Source organism: Oculina patagonica, chromosome 12 (genome assembly GCF_052425735.1).
Source record: "Oculina patagonica isolate OP01 chromosome 12, crgOcupat, whole genome shotgun sequence".
Lineage (NCBI taxonomy): Eukaryota > Metazoa > Cnidaria > Anthozoa > Scleractinia > Oculinidae > Oculina > Oculina patagonica.
In genome coordinates, this window is record NC_135769.1 from 18,009,458 (window position 1) to 18,031,666 (window position 22,209).

Genomic DNA, 22,209 nt, shown 5'->3' on the forward strand with positions numbered 1-22,209 from the left:
CTGGTTTCCTTTTAATTTAAAATATACCAAAAACAAAAAAGCTGACAAAGTGGATAAAAATAAATGTCATTTCATGTTATATCCCTTCGGTAACTCAGATCAGATTAGATTAGATTGACTTTATTAGATTGTTCAGTGCAATATCACGTACTAGCCAGCGGGCAGCCGTGTCTTATTTCCTCGCGCGGAAAAGGGAAATAGGAGACGGCTGCACGCAGACTATCATGTACCAGCTTTTTTTGGAATTCGAAATAATACTGCGGGATATTTGCTGTTATCTTTGACGTTTCATTCCTCAGTGTGAAGTTTTCTAAGCTTTATAAAGGACAGTAAAAGTTTGTGACTGATTATATCGTGTCAGAAAAATTACCCTGATACAATCACAAGAAAGGGATCTATCGGAGTCACAGTTTGGCTACAATCCTCTACAAAAGACAAGTCTAGAATGGTATAAGAGCAATTTTCGATTGAGTGTCGAAAGAAATCCAGACTGAATTGTTTAGTTTTTTTTCCACTTCGTTCTGTGATTGGTTTGAAAATTTCCCGCCCCAATACTCGACCAATCAGACGCAAAGCCATAACCAATCGCGACTTTGTTACGTGACGCGTTTTCCCGCGCTCGGCGCCGCTGACTTGTATTTGCTTCAGTTTGTCATTGGTTCATTGTTTGCTTAGTCATTGAAATTGCTTTGGTTTTAGTTTTACGACACTCACATGAAAACTGTTCTATCGTCCGGTTGATCAGCTTTTTTTATCAGAAACACAGCCACAAAGAACTGAACGCAAAAGCTTCTACTATCTAGCGTCTAAACGTCTCATTGATAATAGGCTTATCGTTAAAGTTAGTAGTAGAGATTTAACAGAAGTTAGTTGAATCAGGTGATCGGGTGACTACTATGACTTCTTGAATACTAATGAAGGGAATGTCCCTTTACTAACGAGATTGCTTATCGATATCAGTTCCTGTGTATTAATTAAGTTTTATTATTCAACTTAGTTGTTCATGTTACGACGCATGGCTTTTACTTCAGTTTTATCAACAAAATACTCTTTTGTGTTGTTTACTGTTCAGAAGAATATTTAAGGAGCTAATGTAACTGATAAACATAATACACACAAAGATATTCTTCGAAAAATATTTTTATTTGGAAAAACTCAAATCATAAAACAGAACACAACATATTCTTAACCCTATTCATACCGGGCTTTTTTGGACCTTCTCTGACCGGGGGGGAGGGGGGGGGGGCGCTTCGGAAGCGCCCCCTATGTAACTTCCAGAATATTTAAGCAATCACAATGAAACTTACAGGATGTATAGTATGTCCAAATATCGTTCTTTTGGTATACGACACGTGGGATGATGACGTCACATCACGTGACAATTACATCATGATGTTAAAACAGCCGCCATTTTGGATTTCAAAATTTTTCTAAAATGCCAGAAAACCACCCAAAATTACTGCAAAGTACACAAAAACAATAAAACTGTGCTTAAAAACCGTAAAAAGGTAAAAATTAATTGCATTTAAGTCAATTTTCATTAATAGAAACACGAAAATTACAAATTTTGGAAAACATACCTATCAAAATGCCGTTGCCATGGTGATATCAAGTTTCGGACACAACATCCTATCCCACCAAATTATTCCCAGATAAATTGTAGATAAACTCACAAAATTTGGCAGAGTTTAATTGAATCGTGAAAAAGTTATAAGCGTTCAAAGCCAGCGCGGGCCTCAAAAGCCCTCTCCCCCCCACTCCCGACGGTCTGAATAGAGTCATGTAGACGGCATTTTACAAACCTGATTTGGGGACTCTTTGAAGCGCCCATGTACAATTGCCCAAAGAGGTCCACTTCAATAGTGAGTACCGTGCTGGGTTTTTTGAGCATTACAACTCTCGAGACGTTTTCATCTTAAAATTTGCCATCTTCATTAGTTATTTTTGTTTCCTTAGAAGTCCATTTTTGGTTGGGTCAAATTAAAGGAAGGCGGATGTATCACAACTTAAGTTTCTCAAATATTGCAATTCCTTGGGTGTTTTTAACAAACCAATTATTTCACTCGCACTTGTTGGATGAGATAGTGTTCTGAAACAAGTTTCAGCAGTTCGAACTCGTCAACACTCTCGGACCCTACATTCAGATCATGGATCGAAACTTGATTTTTCGATTCTTTACTTCTAGATCTGTCCATCACGCCTCCGTTATGTAAAACTGAACTCAATGTTATACAAACAGCATCCATAGTATCCATATCTGACTTGATATATAAACTATTAAAAATGGTTGAAATCCAAGACCTAGCTAGAAACTGTATTAACTGTCTTTTTCTAGAAACTTTTTAAAAATTTTACCAACCTATGTTAAAACTCGGTTTAAAACCGTATCTCTGTCGGTTTTTTGGGAGGTCGAACAAGCTAATTTTTTTAGCCGCCAAACGCTTGCAACTTCCTTTGCTCCAAAATCATGTAAGCAGATTTCAGATTTTTTTTTTTCAGATTTAAGCATTTGTTTAGCGCTGAGATAATGAATTCTCAAACAGTATCAAACCTGTACAGATCGAATAATATTTTGAGTCCACGAAAAAAAAACATGTTTTCTTGTATACGGAGTTACGGCTAGCTTGGCTGGACATTAATGTTTTAGTGCTGTTCGATACACATTTTTACAAAATAGCAACAATCTATGTACCCTGGGTTCCAGAGGGTTTTTTTTTTACAATCTATGGGAAAATAACTTTAAAAGTGTAAAGTTGCCTTATTTCTTCTTTTTTTTCTTTATCAGTTGTGATAATTTACCATCTACGAAAGGGGTAGGGTTAGATGGAAAGGTGGGGGACTTATAAAAAAAGTTGAGCTTTAATACGGTGGAAGGGGGGCTTTTCGAAGGGAGCGCTTAATAGAGCATTTACTTAAATTATAATTTGTGTTTCTACCTCTTCGTTACGCGTTTATAAGCCTTTCCTTAGACATCAGTAGAAGCTTGTGCCTTCAGTCCTTTGTGGCTGTGTTTCTGATAAAAAAAAAGGTTCATCAACCGAATGATAGCAGAACTAAAACCAAAGTAATTACAACGACCAATCACATGAAAGAAAAACAATGAAACAATGAGAACTCGAAGCAAATACAAGTAACGGGCGCCAAGCGCGGGAAAATCCGTCACGTGACGAAGACGCAAATGGTTATGGCTTTGCGTCTGATAGGTTGAGTACGAAGCGCGAGTTTTTTTAAAATAATCACAGAACGCAGTGAAGCAAAACCAAACAATTCCGGTTTTCATTCCACACTCAATCAAAAATTGCTTTAATCAGGAGCCCTTTTGTAAAGGATTGTAGCCAATCCATCCTGTAAGATACCTTCTTGTGATTGTATCAGGGTAATATTTTAGCACGATAATCATTCACAAAAAAAAACTGTCCTTAAGGTGATTCCTTAGTATTGCATTGCGCATCCTTACTGCGCAGAATTTTACGTGCAAAACAATGTCTTGAAGCCAACCGTATAGGACAGCGGATTCAGTCAGAGTGAGAGTCTGTTCAAATTTCGAGCGCCACCAGCACGTATCCCATAAAGCTTTAGATACAGTGCAGACGAGTACGGTGACTTATCTTTTTTTCCTCTTAGTTTGAGTTTAGCAATCAAATTCTTTCTACATAATGAAAAAAGATCCATTTCTATGGCAGAAAAATAAATTATCACCGGAAACGTGTACTCTGCCAGTACTCGCAAAGGAATTAGTGAAGAATTATGTGGTATATACAAGGTCTTCCTGCTCCTAAACGAATACGGTGACCCCCTTTTTTATTCCACAATTTAGGTTCCCCTTAGGTAAACAACCAACAGGCAAAGTTTGATTGAAGGTCTATGAGCAGTTCTATTTCCCAGGAATTACCTTAAAGTACTAATTCAGAAAACTTTACACTGAGAAAAAATAGCCGAGCCCTAAAATTAAGTTATAAGGCAAAACTATATAAAAAATTCCTACTACCGCTAAAGTAAAATAACCTACAATATCTTTATAATCGATCAAGTTAAGTTAAAAATAGCTGCTTAAGGCAGTCAAAGGTTGCAAATAAAGCTAAATAAGGAAAGTTCTTTATTTTCATACAGTCACACCCCACGCACCCCCCCCCCCCTCCTCCCTCCAAAGTCGTCTTTGAGATTTCTCCATGGAATCTTTTAACTAAACGGCATTTTACAAGTTTGATTTAAGGGCTCTTTAAAGCGCTCGTGAACCAATATTAAAAGGTTTTCGCTACTCCATAAACCTAATGTCAGGGCAGTAGAAATTACGACTGAAATGTGTCTTTTCCATCGCCTTTGCCAAACAGCCATGACAGCCATATTCTGATAGCGAGTCTCGATCGCTTGAGATACGCTTGTGAAAAACCACTCAATCACCAACTGAACTAAAGCTGTGATGGCAAATGACTGCAGCAAATTTAAAAGGGACTCATTTTGTAAGAAAATAAATTGATACAAGTACAAAAATCCATTTACGGCCACTATAGCAGTTGATTCAGACAACATGCTCATGATAGCGATATCAGCCATTAGTCTCTCACGGCGAGGAGTACGAAAACTTCCCCAAGGAGCTGATGTTCTTTTCCAAATCACGTGACAAATGTGATCGATTACAACCATGGTGCTTCGTTCTATGACTTCTGTAGCGCCGTGAATTATTCCTAGAATAGCGATGGATTGCAAACTGTCGAGATCTGCTTGTAAAACTCGAAAAATAACTGCTGAGGCACAATACAACGGCGCCAATAAGGCAAAGGAATATCCTGGATGTGTAATATTCCATAACCGCTGAACAAAAATTCGCGAGATAACTTTTAGTACGACTCCAATGAGAGGAGCGAAGAGTGCAATTACCAGGCGCATTTTCCCTTCCTTACTTTGCTCGTTATACGCTGGGTAAATTATAGAGGCCGCAGAAATGGCAAGAATTATAATAGAGCAGAAGGGAACTGTCATTTGCAAGAACAAAGTTACCTTCTGTCTCCTTGTCCGTCCCATAAGGAAGTGATTCGTTAGAAGATAGGCTTGCCAAAATATGTTTATTAAAGATAAAGCATTAAGAGGAATCTCTTGCAAAGAAGAGATCTTTGAATGAGATATTCCCAGGGCTTGCAGAGCAACACGATAACATGTGTCTAAGAAATATACAAGGCAAACAACCAGGAACAATTTCTCTTTCACTCCTATTAACTGATAAGGGCGAAATAAGAACAAGATATATGTAAAGAAAGACGTGCGAAAAAAACCGTCAGAGATCACACTAGAAACTGTTCTCGTCCACTGCACTTTCACTGGAATGGACTTTTTTGGGTAAAATTCACAATTGCTTTTAGTTTTTAAACATAGATAGGTGATCAGCATGTAAACTGAACCTATGATGGTAGCAGATAGTAGTGAAATCAAAGCTCCAATGTACATTGATTTACAAACTGTACGGAAAGCGGAAGGTCTGAGTCGCTTCCAAGCCATTGCTCTATCTTCATCTTGCTGATCTTCCTGTGTTTCTTCGTCTTTTTCTGGCGAACACGCGTCTATAACCCTTACATTAAGACGGCTGGACACAAGAGAGTCCCAGCTTGTGACTTCTCTATCGCTGTATTCTTGATAAATAAGCTCGTCAACAGGATGATAATACCATTCTCGACCCGTGCTTTGAAAGTGATCGTAGCCAAAAGACTCTGCAGTGAATTCAGGTTCTTCTGGGTTGCAGTGCTCTGTCACGCCTCGTGTAAAACTAAACGCGATATGACCAAACACCTCTAACAGTGTGCTGCTACTCATTGTTACTTGGAGACCCGAATAAATGTTTACATTCCACCAAGTTTTCTAGTTTACGTTGATGGTTTTAGGTTTTCTCGAGCTCGAGGAAGTAAACCTAACTGTAATCTCCACGATGATCTGCAGCTAGAATTTAAGAGCTTGTCCTGTGTTCTCGATCTGTGGCATTTGCTGCTGTAAAAGCGCCTTTATATTTGTTGTTTCACACGGAAGTCTAGATCTGTTTGTTACGGAACCTTGAATTATTAATTTCCTTTTGTTTCTAACCAAATACAAGGTTTAAAAAATAGATCGAGCTAGACTATTGTTATCATTCAGAAACTGAATAGCTTCTTGTGATTCGCCTCAGTAAACCCAAGCTGATCAGTTCATGAATAAGCCACATACCAACTCAAATGGCCAGAAAATAATTTTATTTGTAGAGCTGACGAGATGGCTTCTAGGGCAATGTAGAACGAATAAACACCTATTACACAAGCAAATCATTTTAGAAGAGCATACAGAAGTAGCTTTCAGTAGTTCGAATCCTACGGTTCGGAAGCAAACATTGCGTCATAGAAGGAAAGAGACCTGTAGATCTAGAAAGTTATTTAGAAACCTCCTGACGAGTTCGTTAATTAATTTTATTCGCTTTCTTTAAAACAATTAAAGAAAATTCCCGAAAATTGGTTGATTATACATTCAATACTTAAACTGGAAGTGAGCAATTTGTTTATAGGTACTTGCCATTTCTGGTTTGGTTTGACTCGTTTTATTTGCGATGTTAAAGGCAAATTCATGTTCTAACAGTCTTTCACTGCCGCGAAATATAAATAATAAGAATTTTCTGTCTACAATATCAATATCAAGGCTTGGATTTTTAGTGACTGTTGGCAGCTTCTCTTTCTTCAACGCAAAAAACGCGAGTGAAACATGCAGCGAACGCAAAGCACGAGGAGGTCTCCCGTTTTACGCTGGCGTCCAGCTCTCGCAGTTCAGTTTTCCTGTGTTCAAAGATCGAAAAAAACATGCGAGAAAATAAAGGGCTGTGAACAGTCTTAGACGTTCATAGTTCGTAAGCAACTTGTTTAAAGGCGGTAACACACGAAGAAACAACTTGCATGGACATGTCGCGGCGATATGTAGCTGGGGCCAAACCAACATGTACACACGCATGAAAATGTAGCGAGGAGATGTCGAAGCGACACGTTCCCCAATGGCACAGTGGAGGTACGCGTGATCGAGACTTCGAACAAAACAACATTTTTATTTTTTGGTCAATCATTTACAGCTTTCCGGTTGCTGTCATGCCATTTCCTAAGTTATAAAACTTCAGGATAAATTGTGCTCTCTGATTGGCTGTTACTCGGTTGGGATTTTTACGTACCCACTACTGACATAGTAATCGTCGGTACTCATTCAAGTCTGTTGGCTCATAGGGCTGGAGATAAATGGTTATCTAGACAGATCATAAAATTTATTAGCGACGTCACATCATATGATCTCCTTTAAAATTGTTTGGGTATTTTTGGAAGTAAATTGAAATTGATCAAAATTGATCGCAAATATTCAGAAAAAGTTTGCAAAATCTTCGAAAGTCTTCGAAAATATTCGGTAAATGTTGAAAATCTTTGGCTGATCCTGGATGGAACCCCCCATTGCGACAATATGAATTTGTTCTCCCAAAAATATTTTAGATTTTAACTTGTTTTTCCCTAGCATTTTACTAGTTTTTCCCTCAATAAATGAAACCTTTTTCAATTTCTCTTGAAGGTTCGAGTGATCATGATCGGGATTCAACTGTATCTATTCAAATCACCAAGAAATAATTTTCTTTGCCGACATACTGATGACATAGCGCCGGGTACAACCTCGAATAAATATATTCATCCGTGAGCATTTCGTTGAAAAGCGTTCTCATAGTAGTTTGAACTTCGCTGTATTTTTAGTAGCTAGATAAACTCGTCAATCCTCTAGGCACGTGCATTCATGGATCGAAACTCGGTTCACGCTTCTAGATCTGTCCATAATGCCTCCGTTGTATAAACAAGAACATGATAACATGATGGTAATACCATTCTCGACCTGTGCTTTGTAGAGGATCGTAACCAAAAGACTCTGACGCTCTGTCGTGAATTCAGGCTCTTCTGGGTTGTACTGCTCCGTCAGGCCTCGTGTTAAATTGAACACGATACGACCAAACACAGCAACTCATTGCACAGGGTCCCCAGGCTCACGCTCTGACAACTCGGTCAAAATGGCGGCGTCAAAGTTATAAGGATTTGTATAAAACTTTAGAGGAAAACAAATTATCGAGCTAAAATATAATAAACCGCCAGTAAAGTTCACAGTTTACATCATATGTTGTCTGCGTGACGTTTCTTGACTGTTCTAAAGCATTTAAGCCCTATTTAACCGACATTTTTAATTTTAGTTTACTCTTACCTAAATATATGCAAGGGTGCACACTTCCGATGCTTGATAAACAACACTGTTCGACAAAAATGAGCCAAAAATTGCTTTTAATTTGATGCACTCACTCCAAAACCTCGCATGGACATAGTTTGAAGACCATTCTTTTACTGCAGCAAATTTTTGATTTGCCTGCTTCTCTCCGCGATTTAAGAATACGGGAAAAATAACCATGGACTGCAAACTTTTAGCTTTCTCCAACACCTTGAACCAGAGAGAGTGGACGCATTTTTAATTAGCCTTGCCTTTCACGTGCAGCCTCTCGCTATGATTGGGCGATAGTTGTCAGGGCGACGATACTTTTTGCTCGTAGGGGAGGGAGGCAAACGAAACCGTCGAGGGTACTCTGCCTTACTCATGTACACTGGCCTGAGCTCCCAAAGGGTGATTTTGCCTCACATAAAATTCTAGACTCACAGGTGTACCGAGAGGGAATTTTGCAAATCCCTTGCGAATTAAATTCGTCGCACTTTACAAAACAACAAGCGACTACAGAAACATCATCAACAATGTAACAAAGCAAAGGGCAATAGCTCTGAGCGTCCGTTCAAAGTGGCTTCGCTAAACATAATTAAACATTTTTCGTAAATGTTTCAATGAAATATTTTAAAAATTGAACATAGACTACAGTATTGGTGTACGTGTTTTCATTTCAATGCAAATGCGATTACTTTTGTTCTGATCCCATATATTGAGGAGAATGAATTCAGAATGTAGTCGACACGTGCGTCACCGGGGTTTTTAATCTTGCTACATTTCTTGTCTGTTCCCGGCTGAACAACGACGTGCACGGTACTAGCATTAGCTATTATATCCGAAGGCTCTCCGCAAAACCTTTTGTAGCAAGGTTTTGACAGCATTTTTGCTTTGTCGCGTTCCCGTGCTTTGAATCTGTGTGCGGTCATGACATTAATATGCAGGGTTTTTCAAAATTTCGGCATGGTCACGGTACATCAGTGGGTCTAGATTCGTACGTGAGGCAAAATCACCCTGTGGGAGCTCAGGCCAGTGTTCATGAGAAAGGTAGAGTAACTTCGACGGTTTCGGTTTCGAATCAAAAATTTGCTGCAGTAAAAGAATGGTCTTCGAACTATGTCCATGCGAGGTTTTGGAGTGAGTGGATCAAATTAAATGCAATTTTCGGCTCATTTTTGTCGAACAGTAGTGTTTATCTAGCGTCGGAAGTGTTCACCCTTGCATTTATTTAGGTAAGAGACGGACCATTATTTTCTTGGAGGGGGGGGGGGGGATGAAAAATTTTCCTCTGCAAACTTTTTTTTTTTGTTTATGCACCTCTGCAAACATTTTTTTTCGAAATTCTTACTATTTTTTGTTATACATATCGTGTTTGCAAACAATTTATTTTGTCTTGTCAGGCCCTGCAAACAACTTTTTTCAATATTTTTCATCCCCCCCCCCCCCTCAAAAAAAAAAATGGTCAGTCCCTAAGAGTAAACTTAAATTAAAAACATTAAGTGCTTTAGAACAGTCAAGAAACGTCACATGGACAACATATGATGTAAAATGTGAACTTTACTAGCGGTTTATTATATTTAAGTTCGATAATTTGTTTTCCTCTAAAGTTTCATACAAATCCTTATAATTTTGACGCCGCCATTTTGACCGAGTTGTCAGAGCGTGAGCCTGGGCGCCCTGTGCTCATTGCTGCTTGGATCTCGCGGCCTGTACAAATGTTTATGGCTAAAGTACTTTGATAGTGTTAAGTTTATTTCGACGATGAAGATCTTCCGCTAGAAAGTTAGATCTTCTTGTGTTGCTTGGCGTTTTCTGCTGTAAATGAACTCTTTTCTTCTTTTTCACGCGGAAGTCTAGTTCTTTCTGCTCACGAACATTAAAAGATAAAATTCCGCTCGTTTCTAACCGCTTCTTCCAAATTACCGCATTTTCTCGATTAAACGCCGGGTCTGCCAGGTGGAGTTGAAAATAGGCCCCCCAGGTATTTATTTGAGGTATAATAAGCTGTAGGTATGTTACTCAGATACGTGTTTGTCAAAAATAATGAATTAAAACGGTTTCTTAATTATATGACTGCAGGAGTCAAATAAACGGTGGATACACAAAATTTTCACTGACGAATGAAACGTCAATAATAAAAGCAAAGAAACCCAAAATGTTATCTTGTTAAGAATTACAAGAAAAACTGCTACCTGAGTTGCACGCTACAATCGATTAATAATTTTAAAACAGGGCGATCTATTGTAAGTTATAAATCTAATCTAATCTGAGTCACCGATGGGTAATATTATAACATAAAATGACATTTATGTTAATCAACTTTTTCAGATTTTTCTGTTTGGTATATTTTAAATGAAATAACACGGATAGCAGTCGAATTTCTTAGGCACTTTTCCACTCAAACAAACTTAAAATTTCGTTTGCTTTAAAGCCGGATAGAGTTCGTAATGCTAAGGGAAAACAAAACCAAACAAAGCCAAAATTCGACTAAACTACAAAATCACATCTATGACGGTCGTTAATCTCGTTGTCTTGTTAAGCAGAGTCGGTAGCTAGGCAACTCAGTCAACACATGGAATCTATGCAAGCGTGTGTTAGTGTACTGGAGTAATCTTTATTTAACCATGGTAATACAAATTTAGCCGAGACATAAAAACAAGCTATTCAATACCGGGAAAAAAATATAATAAACAACCGCTAAGATAAAATAACCTATAATCATTATCTACATATATAGTTAATCAAATAAAGGTAAAAATAGCCGCTTAAGGCAGTCTAAAAGAATTGCAAAGAAGCCATTGGGTAATCAGTTGTTAATTTAGCCACACCCCACCCATCCCCCTCACCCTCTGCACTCAGTAGGAAAAAAATAACATGAATTAGAACACTTAGTGCACATTTCCGTAAGTTAGATATTTAAAAAAGTTAGGACCTTGTAGATTAAGCCAACATGTTTTTCGTCTAGTTATGGTTTGGTTTTAGTTCAATTTATCATTCACGCACAAATAACACCAATCATTCACTATAAAAGGTCATCGTTAATATTTTACTCGATTTCAGCAGCATTGATTCCTGGTACACATATAATAGTGTCATCAGCACACATACCGTAGAATTCTTATAACCGGAATTTTACGGAATACACCTAGAATAGTGTTAAATCACTCATATCATTAATATAGATTAAAGACATTAAATAGAGTTAAAGCTCCCATTTACAACAACTATACCATAATTTAAACGCTAGCTATGGTTGAGTGTATATTTTATATATTCGATTTTTTTATACATTAACAAGGAAAATTTACCGGCGAAATTACGTGGAAAATCCGCAAAGTTGCGCGTGTGTGTGACAGCGATCTTTTTCCACTCGAATATGTGGGAAATTTCGCTCCTAAGGTTCTAGTTGACATTACACAACTTGCGGTATTTTTGGATTTTGAAAAGTGGCGACAATTTTACAAGTTTTTCGAAATTTGCCTTACGTTGCGTTACTGTCTCAGTCCCTCATTTTATTGGTCTAAACTCTCATCAACCGTAACTCTCGGCTAATGAGCGCGCAAGAATTCCCTCAGTTATTGTGAAGAACTCTGTTCAGCGTCAAGCAATACCCGGCGATACTCTCGCATCTCTGTAGAGCTAATTGTATGTCATCAGTATCTCATTTATCGGCTCGACTAGCTTACAGAGGACAGTCTTTGAGATCTTCTGATCTTTCCGTGTAATCTTAAGTAAACGGCATTTTACAAGGTTGATTTAAGGGCTCTTTAAAGTGCTCGTGTACGATCGCCAAAAGGTTTCCGCTTGTCCATATACCTAATGACACAACAGTTACAATTGCCACTAACATGTGTCTTTTCCATCGTCTTCGCCAAACAGCCATGACAGCCATATTCTGATAGTGAGTCTCGATCGCTAGAGACACGCTGGTGAAAAACGACTCAATCACCAGCTGAACTGAAGTATGAATGGCGAAAGATTGTAACAACTTTAAAAGGGAATCGTTTTGTAAGTAAACAAATTGATACAAGTACAGAAAACCGTTAACAGATACTATAGCAGTTGATTCCGACAACATGCTCATGATAGCGATATCAGCCATTAGTCTCTCACGGCGAGGAGTACGAAAACTTCCCCAAGGAGCTGATTTTCTTTTCCAAATCACGTGACAAATGCGATCGATCACAACCATGATGCTTCGTTCTATGACTTCTGCAGCGCCGTGAATTATTCCAAGAATAGCGATGGTTTGCAAACTGTCAAGGTCTGCTTGTAAAACTCGAAACATAACCGCTGAGGCACAATACAACGGCGCTAGTAAAACATACGAATATCGCGGATGAGTAATGTTCCATAACCGCTGGACACAAACTCGCGAGATTACTTTGAGTACGACTCCAATAAGAGGAGCGAAAATTGCGATTACCAGGCGCATTTTGCTCTCCTTGCTTTGCTTGTTATACAGTGGGTAAATTATAGCGGCCGCAGAAATGGCAAGAATTATTACAGAACAGATAGGAACTGTGATTTGCAAGAACAAAGTCACCTTTTGTCTCCTTGTCCGTCCCATACGGAATTGACTCGTTACAAGATAGGCTTGCCAACATAAACAAATTACAAGTAAAGCGTTGAGTGGAATCTTTTTAAAAACAGAAAGCTTGGAACGAGATATTCCCAGGGCTTGCAGAGCAACACGATAACACGTGTCCAAGAAATATGTGAGGCACGAAACCAGTACCAGTTTTCTCTTCACCCCCTTTAACTGATAAGGGCGAAATAAGAATAAGGTACAGTAAAAGTACCAAGCGTAAAGGAAAGCGCAAGAGATCACATCGGAAATTGATCTCGTCCATTGCACGTTTTCTGGAATGGACCTCTTTGGGTGAAATTCACAGTTACTGATAGTTTTAAAAGATAGGTAGGAGATCGACATGAATACTGAACCTATGATGGTAGCAGTTAGTAGTGAAATCAAAGCTCCGATGTACATTGATTTACAAACTGTACGGAGAGCGGATGGTCTGAACCGCTTCCAAGCCATTGCTCTATCTTCATCTTGCTGATAGTCCTCTATTTCTTCATTTTCCTCTGGTGAACACGCGTTTATAACCCTTACATTAAGACTGCTAGACGCTAGATAGTCCCAGCTTGTGACTTCTCTGTCCCGGTATTCTTGATAAATAAGCTCATCAACAGGAAGATAATTCCATTCTCTACCTGTGCTTTGTAGAGGATCGAAGCCAAAAGACTCTGTCGTGAATTCAGGTTCTTCTGGGTTGTAGTGCTCTGTTACGCCTCGTGTAAAACTAAACACGATATGACCAAACACCTCTATCAGTGTACTGCTACTCATTGTTAATCGCCCCCGGTGGAACAAATGGTTAAAACACAGCAGTTTAGTAAGTTAATGACGGACTTGAGGACGCAACTAAGTGACGATCTGCAGATGACAAACTGACTTTTTCTGTGCTGTTTGCCAGATTTCCGCACAACTTCCGTTTGATATGTGGGTTTTTACCCCTATATGGGGTTTAACCCTTCTTTTGTCAGTCAGGCGTCTGTTGACGTTACATGCTATTTGGGAAACAATTGTAGCTTATCCTATTCAGACTCCAGAGGTGATCTTTGTTGTTATTCATCGCAACACTTTTCTCATCAGTATGTTGTTTGTTTTGTCGTTTTTCTTAAACAAATCAAACGCGAACGACAGCCGGTTTCATCGCATTTTGAAACACTAAAAGAGACTTGGGAATTTTTGACGAAAAGGGGGGTGTTTGAAAAGGTGAGGGAACAGGGTTTGATTTTCGTGATTTCTCAACTGGAACGGAAAAATAAAATCATAATAGTCTATGCTAATTTAGACCCAATCAACTGTCATGGTAATGATTTCCTTTGTTTTAAACAATTGAGACCGAGAAAACTTTCTAGTAACTTCTTTCGTTGTATGACTGTTGACGAGTTCTAAATCTTCTTGCTTAGGAAGATGGAAAACGAAATAGTTCTGTTTCGTTTTTAAGTAAATACGATCAAGATCGCAGTTTTCTGTGCTTCTTGCTTTTGGTCATATCTTGTGTAAAATGAAGAGCAGGGAATATATGAGTAGACCCCTCTATCAATGTTCTCCAACTTCAGGGGGTGGGGATGGGAGACGGCAACCTCGTTCCCAGGGCTTTTCCCGATGTGCGCCGCCAAAGGGTATGATTTTTGACCCATTTTGGTCTAGAATAGGGTATCTATTTTGATCATTTTGGTCTTAAATAGGATATGGTTTGTGCATTCTGGTCAGCAATCAGTGGTGAGGTAAAATTCTTCGAAGAAACTATTTTCAATCTTGTTTTTACTCATCTTTTGAGTAGTGCGATTTTATTAACGTCGTGAATTTAAAGTCTTTCTCAAATGTTCACGCAAACCGAAGCATTTTTTGAGTTAGGTCTGGTCCGAAAAAGGGTGTTGAGTCTTGGATCAGGTCTGATATAGGCGACAGGGAAATTTGACTTTGGCCTGAAATAGGGCAAGGGTTTCAGGAAGTGCACCGCACACCCCACTCCTCCCCCCCCCCCCTCCACCCGCAACTGCTACTCGTTTGACGTGATCTATAAACTGACAAAAATGGTCGAGGGTGTCAATAGTACTTTGGGCCGAGAAATGGCATTTTATACCTCCTTCAGGACCCTCTCGGTAGGCCACTCAGTCAAGAGAACTGTAGTAATAATCTTTATTTAACCACGGTAATACAAATTCAGCAAAGGTTGCTTTTCTTTTCAAAGTATAGCTGTGACCCTAAAAAAGCTTTAAATACAAAATAACATTTAAAAAACTATTGATCAAGTTAGTAATAGCCGCCAAAGGCAGTCAAAGAAAGAGAGTTCTTTATTTGATAGTTTAACCAATTCCATAATTTAACCACACCCTACCCCAACCCCTTGAACTTCTTACGCCATAATGAGGGGCTTCAGGACACAGTGAGCATTTCAGTTCGATATTCAGGACACCTTTGTGGACCTTTTACATTATGTTAGCTACGTGCTTTTGTCGTCTAGTTTGGAGGTCCTCCCAATTTAGTACCGGACAAAGGGTCTGAGACCGTACATCGTACGAGGATTTGGTGATGACCCTGGCAGCCCTATTTTGTAATCTCAGCAGCTTATCAGACAACTTTTTCTGACATTATCCCACACTGGGTAGGTATGGAAGGTAAAGTCTGCTTTCGAGCCTAGTGGCCAATCAGACCGGAGCTCATCCCAGTTTCAGTAACATGAAGCGACTAGGAGTATTTCTACTTCCTTCTGGGTGGATGCTAGTCCATCGCAGAGTTACCCCTTAGCATTAACGACACCGGTAATTAGTCATATATCTGCGTGGAGAGAGGCTCGTGAATTATCTTGCCCAAGAACCCAACAAAATGGCCCCCTCCAGTGCTAGAACCCGGACAGCTCGATCCGGAGACCAGCCCACTAACCTTTAGGCCACCGCGCCTCCCACAATTTAACCCCACACTGAGCTACAGTAGTCAAAATGGTACTGCACCAAAAACTTATATACTATCAGTGATTAAATTGTCGACACTGACGTAGGTCTCTCACCCTCGTAATCAGTCTTTGAGATCTCCATGTAATCTTAAGTAAACGGCATTTTACAAGGTTGATTTAAGGGCTCTTTAAAGTTTCCGTGTAACATTTGTAAAAGGTTCTTGCTAGTCCATGCACCTACTGACACGGCAGTTACAATTGCCACTAAAATGTGTCTTTTCCATCTTCTTCGCCAAACAGCCATGACAGCCATATTCTGATAGCGAGTCTCGATTGCTAGAGACACGCTGGTGAAAAACCACTCAATCACCAGCTGAACTGAAGTTGTGATGGCAAAAGACTGTAACAGCTTTAAAAGCGAATCGTTTTGTAAGTAAATAAATTGATACAAGTACAAAAAACCGTTAACAGACACTATGGCAGTTGATTCCGACAACATGCTCATGATAGCGATATCAGCCATTAGTCTCTCGCGGCGAGGAGTACGAAAACTTCCCCAAGGAGCTGATGTTCTTTTCCAAATCACGTGACAAATATGATCAATAACAACCATGGTGCTTCGTTCTATGACTTCTGCAGCGCCGTGAATTATTCCAAGAATAGCGATGGATTTCAAACTGTCAAGATCCGCTTGTAAAATTCGAAACATAACTGCTGAGGCGCAATACAACGGCGCTAATAGGACATAGGAATATCCCGGATGAATAATGTTCCATAACCGCTGCACAAAAATTCGTGAAATTACTTTGAATAGGACTCCAATGAGAGGAGCGAACAGTGCGATTACTAGGCGCATTTTCCCTTCCTCGTTTTGATCGTTGTACAGTGGGTAAATTAAAGAGGCCGCAGAAATTGCAAGAACTATAACAGAACAGAGGGGAACTGTCATTTGCAAGAACAAAGTCACTTGCTGTCTCCTTGTCCGTCCCATACGGAAGTGATTCGTTAGAAGATAGGCTTGCCAAAATATACTAATTAAAAACAAAGCATTGAGTGGAATCTTTTGCAAAACAGAAAAACTGGAATGAGATATTCCCAGGGCTTGCAGAGCGACACGATAACACGTGTCCAAGAAATATACAAGGCAAGCAGCCAGGACCAGTTTTCTCTTCACTCCCATTAATTGATAAGGGCGAAATAGGAAAAAGGTACATGTAAAGAACCAAGTGTACAGAAAAGCACAAGAGATCACATCAGAAATTGATCTCATCCATTGCACGTTTTTTGGAATGGACCTCTTAGGGTAAAATTCACAGTTGCTTACAGTTTTAAAAGTTAGGTAGGAGATCGGCATGTATACTGAACCTATGATGGTAGCAGTTAGTAGTGAAATCAAAGCTCCAATGTACATTGACTTACAAACTGTACGGAGAGCGGATGGTCTGAGTCGCTTCCAAGCCATTGCTTCATTTTCATCTTGTTGATTGTCCTGTGTTTCTTCGTTTTCTTCTGGCGAAAACGCGTCTATAATCCTCACATTAAGACTGTTGGCCACTGGATAGTTTAAACTTGTGATTTCTCTGTCACTATATTCTTGATAAATAAGCTCGTCAACAGGAAGATAATTCCATTCTCGACCTGTGCTTTGTAGAGGATCGTAGCCAAAAGACTCTGCCGTGAATTCAGGTTCTTCTGGGTTGTAGTGCTCTGTCACGTCTCGTGTAAAGCTGAACACGATATGACCAAACACCTCTATCAGTGTACTGCTACTCATTGTTGCTGGAGACCCGAATAAAATGCTTACATTCCACCAAGTTTGTTAGTTTACGTTGATGGTTTTAGGTTTCCTCGAGGAAATAAACCTTACTCTTATCTCCACGATGATCAGCAGCTAGAATTTAAGAGCTTGTCCTGCGTTCTCGATCTGTGGCCAGTGTTGTGTGGCAATTGCTGCCGTAAAAGCGTCTTTTTATTTGTTCTTTCACACGGAAGTCTAGATGTGTTTGGTAGGGAACTTTGAATTATTTATTTCCTTTCGTTTCTAACCAAATACAAAGTTTAAAAAATAGATCGAGGTAAAATATTGTTATCATTCAGGAACTGAATAGCTTCTTGTTATTCGCCTCACTAAACCCAAGCTGAGCTCATGACTGAACCCTGACTGCTGCGTACCCACTCAAATGGCCAGAAAATAATTTTATTTGCAGAGCTGACGAGATGGCTTCTAGGGCAATGTAGAACGAATAAACACTAATTACACAAGCAAATCATTTCAGAAGAACATTCTGGAGTATATTTCAGTAGTTCGAATCATACGGTTCGGAAGCAAACATTGCGTCATGGAAGGAAAGAGACCTGTAGAGCTAGAAAGCTATTGAGAAACCTCCTGTCGAGTTCGTTAATTAATTTTTAACGCTTCCTTTAAAACAATTAGAGAAAATTCCAGAGAATTGGTTGATTATACATTCAATACTTGAACTTGAAGTGAGCAATTTATTTATAAGTACTTGCCATTTCTGGTTTGGTTTGACTCGTTTTATTTGCGATGTTAAAGGCAAATTCATGTTCTAACAGTCTTTCACTGCCGCGAAATATAAAAAAATAAGAATTTTCTGTCTACAATATAAATATCAAGGCTTGGATTTTTAATGACTGTTCGCAGCTTCTCTTTCTTGAACGCAAAAAACGCGAGTGAAACATGCAGCGAACGCAAAGCACGAGGAGGTCTCCCGTTTTACGCTGGCGTCCAGCCCTCGCAGTTCAGTTTTCCTGTGTTCAAAGATCGAAAAAAACATGCGAGAAAATAAAGGGCTTTGAACAGTCTAAGACGTTCATAGTTCGTAAGCAACTTGTTAAAAGGCGGTAACAGACGAAGAAACATGTTGCATAGACATGTCGCGGCGATATGTAGCAGGGGCCAAAACAACATGTACACACGCATGAAAATGTAGCGAGGAGATGTCGCAGCGACACGTAACTCATGGCACCGTGGGATGTGTCGCTGCAACATGCCCTTCTAAGTGGTACGCGTGATCGAGACTTCCAATTAACAAAACAACATTTTTATTTTTTGGTCAATCGTTTACAGCTTTCCGGTTGCTGTCAGTGCTATTTCCTAATTTATAAAACTTCAGGATAAATTGTGCTCTCTGATTGGCTGTTACTCAGTTGGGGTTTTGGGTTTGAGTGATCATGATCACTCAAACCCAAAACCCAAATTGTGCCTGTGATTGGCTGTTACTCAGTTGGGGTTTTGGGTTTGAGTGATCATGATCGGGATTCGACTGTACCTATATATTCAAATCACAAGAAATACTTTTTTTTGCCGACATACTGACGACATGGCGCCGGGAACAACCTCGAATAAATATTCATCCGCGAGCATTTCGTTTAAAAGCGTTCTCGCAGTAGTTTGAACTTCGCTGTATTTTTAGTGAATAGATAAACTCGTTAATCCGCTAGGCACGTGCATTCATGGATCGAAACTTGTTTTTTCTTTCTGGACTGATCTGTCTATAACGCCTCCGTTGTATAAACAAGAACATACATCAACAGGATGGTAATACCATTCTCGATCTGTGCTTTGTAGAGGATCGTAACCAAAAGACTCTGACGCTCTGTCGTGAATTCACGTTCTTCTGGGTTGCAGTGCTCCGTCAGTCCTCGTGTTAAATTAAATAGGATACGACCAAACACCTCTATCGGTGCATTGCTGCTTGGATCTCGTGGCCTGTACAAATGTTTATGGCTAGCGTACTTTTATAGTATTAAGTTTCCTCGGAAACCCAAACTGTTATTTCGACGATGATGATCTGCTGCTAGAAATTTAGATCTTCTTGTGTTGCTTGGCGTTTTCTGCTGTAAATGAGCTCTTTTCTTCTTTTTCACGCGGAAGTCTAGTTCTTTCTGCTCACACCCATTAAAAGATAAGTTTCCGCTCGTTTCTAACCGCTTTTTCCAAATTACCGCATTTTCTCGATTAAACGCCGGGTCTGCCAGGTGGAGTTGAAAATAGGCCCCTCAGGTATTATTTATTTGAGGTATAATAAGCTGTAGGTATGTTAGCCAAATCATTTGTCTCCAGCTCCAGAGCCGGCCACTGTTCCTCGTACCCAGGCTCTGCCGCCTAAGAGAGACAAGCGGCTCTGGGGACGAGAATGGCAACTGAAGTGTGTCTCACTTATTTCATATCTCGATCTGTATACAATTATAGCATACATATTTCTTCTGTTCAATGTTAACTCGTTCCGTGTGGAAACCAAATCGTGCAACCCTCTGGCACATACATGGAAGATTAGTTTTAGTTCATGCTGTTCGATTCGTTGGTGCATTTGTAATTGGAAAGTTTGTAGAACCTCTCACGCACACCAAAGGCGCTAGGCCATGTGCGCGCGAGAAAACTTGGTAAACCCATCAAGATGAAAATATAAACATTCTTTAGGTTTGTACTTTTGGTTTTTCAAATAGTTCCGGGTTACTCGTCAATGTCAGAAATACATTCTCTTCTTTTATCGTAATAGTTAAATTTTTTTGGCACGTTGATAACTCGCATCTCTGTGATTTTTTAGGATCTTACTGACTGAGTCACTGCGAAGGCCCAATGACCAAGCGTATGACGACCTACTTCAGTCAATAAGTGTTTTTATTGAGCGTCTTTTCGTTTGAGAGTTTCAATAAAATTGTATTGGAAAATGTTCTAAATTGTGCGTGCTAAACGAATTGCTTATGCGGACGGCTTTTTCTTGACTGGTTCGCGTCAAGCTGTCCAGTTCAGTTTGCGGTATTATTTTCTAAAGGATTGCGTCAGCAGGGCCGTAAGGTAAGTGACTGGGTTTGATTAACAATCTTAGTGAACTGTCATAAAAACAAAACAAGGACGAGATGAAAGCGGCGTTTGACCTTGCTTTCATAAATATGCCGCCTAGTTACCTGCGACATAGCCTGCGGCACTGCCTGGGATACTGCTCAAAATTTGTAAAATTATCATAGAAGGCATAAAACACCGACCCAAAACGCTATCCTAAAATTTAATTTTTCTTGACCAGATTCTCCACATGTTTGTGAAAGCATCTCGGGTCCAGATCCCACATTTGAAGGCTCCTTGTCACTTAAACCACGTGGTATAGTCTCTTGATCTGGGGTTATCCATACGCAGATACTCAACAAGAAGGTTTATGGATGGTTTATGGATAATTTAATGGCTTGGAAACCAAAATAAGTAAATTGAACAGTTATGAGTAGAAAAGTCTTCGTTATTGTGGTTTGAAATAAATCCGATCAGGCATGATGAGGAAGAGTTGGGTTAGGTGGGAATTTGGGCGTAAGGCTACTACAAACTTTAAACCCTTATAAAAGTGTGACGATAGGTTTTTCCGCACTGGGACACAATTTACAGGTAAACGGAGACTTCGGAACTTTAGCGGGAATGCTCTGGAAACACTCTGAATATCGGGGGGGGGGGGGATTAGCTTTTTTAAGCAACTCACTTGGCTTCTGGGAACGTCAAGATTTCATAGTACATGGGAATCTACTCCAATGATCTTCTTACAGACGTCAAGGATGAGACAAAACTTGGGTCCAACAGAAGTTTATTGCTCCAAGGTTCTAATCGAAAAACGTTACAAGATCGCTTGCTTATATATGATTTTCTAGGTACAAAGTACAATAAAACAACTTAAATATTCTTTTCAAAGTCAGCAATTCTTAATGATTGACAGGCACGGAGGACCTACCCTTGAAAGGAGCTGATGCAATATATATACCGGATATCAAACAAAGGACTACATTTAAACAATGTACGTGTACAAGTACAATGTTCATCATGACTAAACAAAAAGCGCAGTTGTACGAGTACAAAGTTCAAGTTGAATAAAATTTGAATAATACAAAAAAGCTCTATCTTTGTTTAAAGGCAATGGAACTACTGTCGGTTTTTAAAACGTTTTAAAATGCTAAATGAAGATACACACAGAAACGACTGAAATGCGGACAATTTTCTCGTAACAAAAAATAAGATTTTAGTGCCGCTTGTTTTGCATTGAACGTTGCTCAGAGGCCTGTGATGCTCATTTGTTTTCTGTTTCATATCTGATTTAGGGGTTTAATTTAGTAAGTATTTTTCTTCGCCTATAGCCAGTATAAACACGTCATCTTGCAGTAATCCACACGCACGTAAAAATCTTTCAAAATGTAAATATTAAATACTGGCACAAACGTTTTGATATCTTTTTTTTTTCATGTTTACGGGGTGTTTGTCTCAATTTAGAAATCATTTCACCTAACCACTTTTCAAATTTTCAGTTCTTCTAATGTAGCCCGTCACACTATTGCACATTTGCCAGGGGCGTAGCTAGCCTATAGGCCCGTAGGCCCGGGCCTACAAATTTTTTAACCCGCTCAAATTTTCATGTATAATAGAGAGCAATTCAGGCTGAAGCACTTTCAAGATAAAATCGAAAGGAATGTGCATTGTAGGTATCGCAAATAACCTTTCGCGATTGGTCAAGTCTCA

General features: G+C 39.4%; 4 protein-coding genes across 4 annotated transcripts in view; 1 reads left to right on the top strand and 3 right to left on the bottom strand.

The window, feature by feature from the left end:
* Positions 1–4,179: 4,179 nt before the first annotated feature.
* On the bottom strand, positions 4,180–5,953 carry LOC144631287 (uncharacterized). The gene has a single exon (XM_078489688.1). It carries the CDS (start codon positions 5,803–5,805, stop codon positions 4,180–4,182), a length of 1,626 nt encoding a protein of 541 aa, XP_078345814.1. The 5' UTR covers positions 5,806–5,953.
* Positions 5,954–8,684: 2,731 nt separating this feature from the next.
* The window catches only part of LOC144632401 (aconitate hydratase, mitochondrial-like), a 184,885-nt gene continuing 171,360 nt past the window's right edge, over positions 8,685–22,209 (top strand). Inside the window, exon 1 of the mRNA XM_078491047.1 lies at positions 8,685–8,688. The gene's annotated coding sequence lies outside the window, so the exon portion shown is untranslated. The remainder of the gene's footprint in view (positions 8,689–22,209) is intronic.
* Positions 11,957–13,582, bottom strand: LOC144633165 (uncharacterized). The gene has a single exon (XM_078491966.1). The coding sequence runs from the start codon at positions 13,580–13,582 to the stop codon at positions 11,957–11,959; it is 1,626 nt and encodes a 541-aa protein (XP_078348092.1).
* Positions 15,010–17,614, bottom strand: LOC144632019 (uncharacterized). Its single transcript, XM_078490603.1, has one exon. The coding sequence runs from the start codon at positions 17,470–17,472 to the stop codon at positions 15,847–15,849; it is 1,626 nt and encodes a 541-aa protein (XP_078346729.1). The 5' UTR covers positions 17,473–17,614; the 3' UTR covers positions 15,010–15,846.